General features: G+C 43.7%; 1 protein-coding gene across 1 annotated transcript; it reads right to left on the bottom strand.

The window, feature by feature from the left end:
* Window positions 1-319: 319 nt before the first annotated feature.
* On the bottom strand, window positions 320-1645 carry LOC131865656 (aspartic proteinase nepenthesin-1-like). The gene has a single exon (XM_059215330.1). It carries the CDS (start codon window positions 1643-1645, stop codon window positions 320-322), a length of 1326 nt encoding a protein of 441 aa, XP_059071313.1.
* Window positions 1646-2195: the final 550 nt, after the last annotated feature.

Here is a 2195-nt window from a genome sequence, read left to right as displayed (position 1 = left end):
TTCTCTTGTCGTTGTTTTAACTCGCAATTTATATTTTGATAATCAATTATCGCACCTTCATTTCCATGCCAAAATAACACACATAGTGTAGCATATCATAAGGAACCATAAATGAAGGTCCCCGAGAACAACAGGGGCCAAACAATTTTACTGAAAATAAGCAGCTACGAAGATGAAAATTTACATGATTCGCATATCGGACAGTGCAATAGGCAGACGCAGGAGACGAGATCACATATTGCATTCGAAGGACAGAGGAAGAGGAAATGAGAGAGACAGAAAAAGAGAAGAAGAAGAATTAGAAGAGGGAGATGATGATTTAAAGAGAATCACACTTAGTGGGCTTGAAAGAGAGCGTGTTCTGAGCATTGTTGTAAAGGATATGGAAGTTTTGCTGCTGTATGTTTCCGAAGATGGAAGGATTCCCCGATGGTTCACCCAACATTGCCAGGCACAAGAGATTTTCAGATGCCTGAATGAAAAAGTTGTCTGCCGGAAGCTCGTAATCCACGCCGCCTTTGAAGTTGAAGACGAGGGTTGGCAAGGTGAGGTGAGCGGATGATGTGTGGTAACAAAGATCCAAACCTGTAGAAGAGCCGTCTACAGGAGTGAGATCAATGGCGGACTGAATTGCTTCCTTAAGAGGAGAGTAGGCAGCCTGGTCCAGGATGGTAACAGTGGTTCCGGAGTCGATGATCATACCTCCGCTGCCGTCCGATTGCAGATCGAAAGTTCCAGGAGGAATATCTAGTGCCTTACCATTGAGGGTGATTCCTGTAATAGGAATGTACCAGAAAGTGGGAATGATACTGCTCTTGATGAGTGGGAGAGTCTTGGCTCCTCCGCTCAAGGAAGCACCCTCGCCGAAAAAGAGGGGGCTGGTTTGTGAAGAAGAGTCGGTGATGGGCAAAAGACAGTAAGAGAACATGTTCTCTGCTTTGGAACCCAGCTGTGAGATAAGGGAGAGACCACCTCTTCCCAGTCCCACAAGGCCACCACCCTGAGAGAATCCTTGTCCTTCGTTGTCATGCCCGCATCCAAATGCAATGCCTTTAACCTTGCTGCTCCCAATTGACAATGTCTCGTAAGCCAGGTCGCCGCTGGTGAAGGAACCATCGCCATACTGATACATAAAGGTACAATCTGGATTGCATCCGGTTTGCGTACTCCCCAAGGCGTCACAAAGAGAATCACCGCAGGGAATTGTGGAAAATGTGGGGGACTTGGAGGGGTCGAAGATTGGCGTAGGCTGAGAGAAGCAGTCCTTGCAAGGCTTGCACTGAGTCCAAATCAGATCGCTCCCCGTGTCCACAATCGCTTCGAAGCTCACAGAGGGCGTTCCCAGTGCAACGCTCATCAGAAATTCTCCATCCCCTACTTCAACGGGCGTTTCAGCGTCTAATTGCCCTCTTATCAATGCCTCTATCTTCTTCATTCGCTTCTTACTTCGATCCACAGCCAAACCCAATCTCTCAGAAAAACCCAACTCTCTCTCTGATCTGCGCGTCATATTCACCCTTATTTTTACATTTTCATCGCTGCTAGACTTCGGCCAACCACTAAACAGTCTGTCCGAAGAACATGATATCGTTGGAATAGTAAAGCATATCAAGACCACAAAACCCAACAGCTTTGAACGCTCCATTTCTCTTTTTCTTTTCTAAACCTCGAAACCTTTTTCTGCTCTCATCTACTCCACTCCATGCAATATATATACACAGAGAGAGTGAGAAGGAGCCTTAAATCAAAATCAACAGATTCCCCGACGTGTCCACATAACAATATCGATCCTCTTAGAAGGATAGACGAATTTATTTAATTTCCCCTTCTCTATCTCTGCCCGTCTGGAATTGTTCTAGAAGTAGAATAGACTGCTGCAATTCGAAGTGAATCGTATTTTTTTCTGTCCATACCTTCACTAAGTATTTCCGTACACTTAACTCGTAATCCAGTTCCCTCTTCCCATTGAATTTTGTGGACCCATTCAGATCGAAATTCCAAAACGTGTTGTAACCGGAGGGTTAGTTTTCTAAAAATATTTAAAATTAGTTTACACATAATTATTCTTAGTCGGTTTATCCGGCTTTCCAACTTATTCTCATTCTTGTTTATCTCATTCTTAAATTTTGCTCTAATTAGTTTATTCATTTTTAAGATTTAGAGATTTTACTTGTACAAAACTGTTATATTCAATG

This window comes from Cryptomeria japonica, unplaced genomic scaffold (genome assembly GCF_030272615.1).
Source record: "Cryptomeria japonica unplaced genomic scaffold, Sugi_1.0 HiC_scaffold_116, whole genome shotgun sequence".
In the NCBI taxonomy this organism is placed as follows: Eukaryota; Viridiplantae; Streptophyta; class Pinopsida; order Cupressales; family Cupressaceae; genus Cryptomeria; species Cryptomeria japonica.
Note: the sequence above shows the minus strand (reverse complement) of the source record. Positions and strands in the feature narration are given on the sequence as shown.

Coding starts and splice junctions, on each gene's coding strand:
- LOC131865656 (XM_059215330.1), bottom strand. CDS start 1,645: ATGGAGCGTTCAAAGCTGTTGGGTTTTGTGGTCTTGATATGCTTTACT.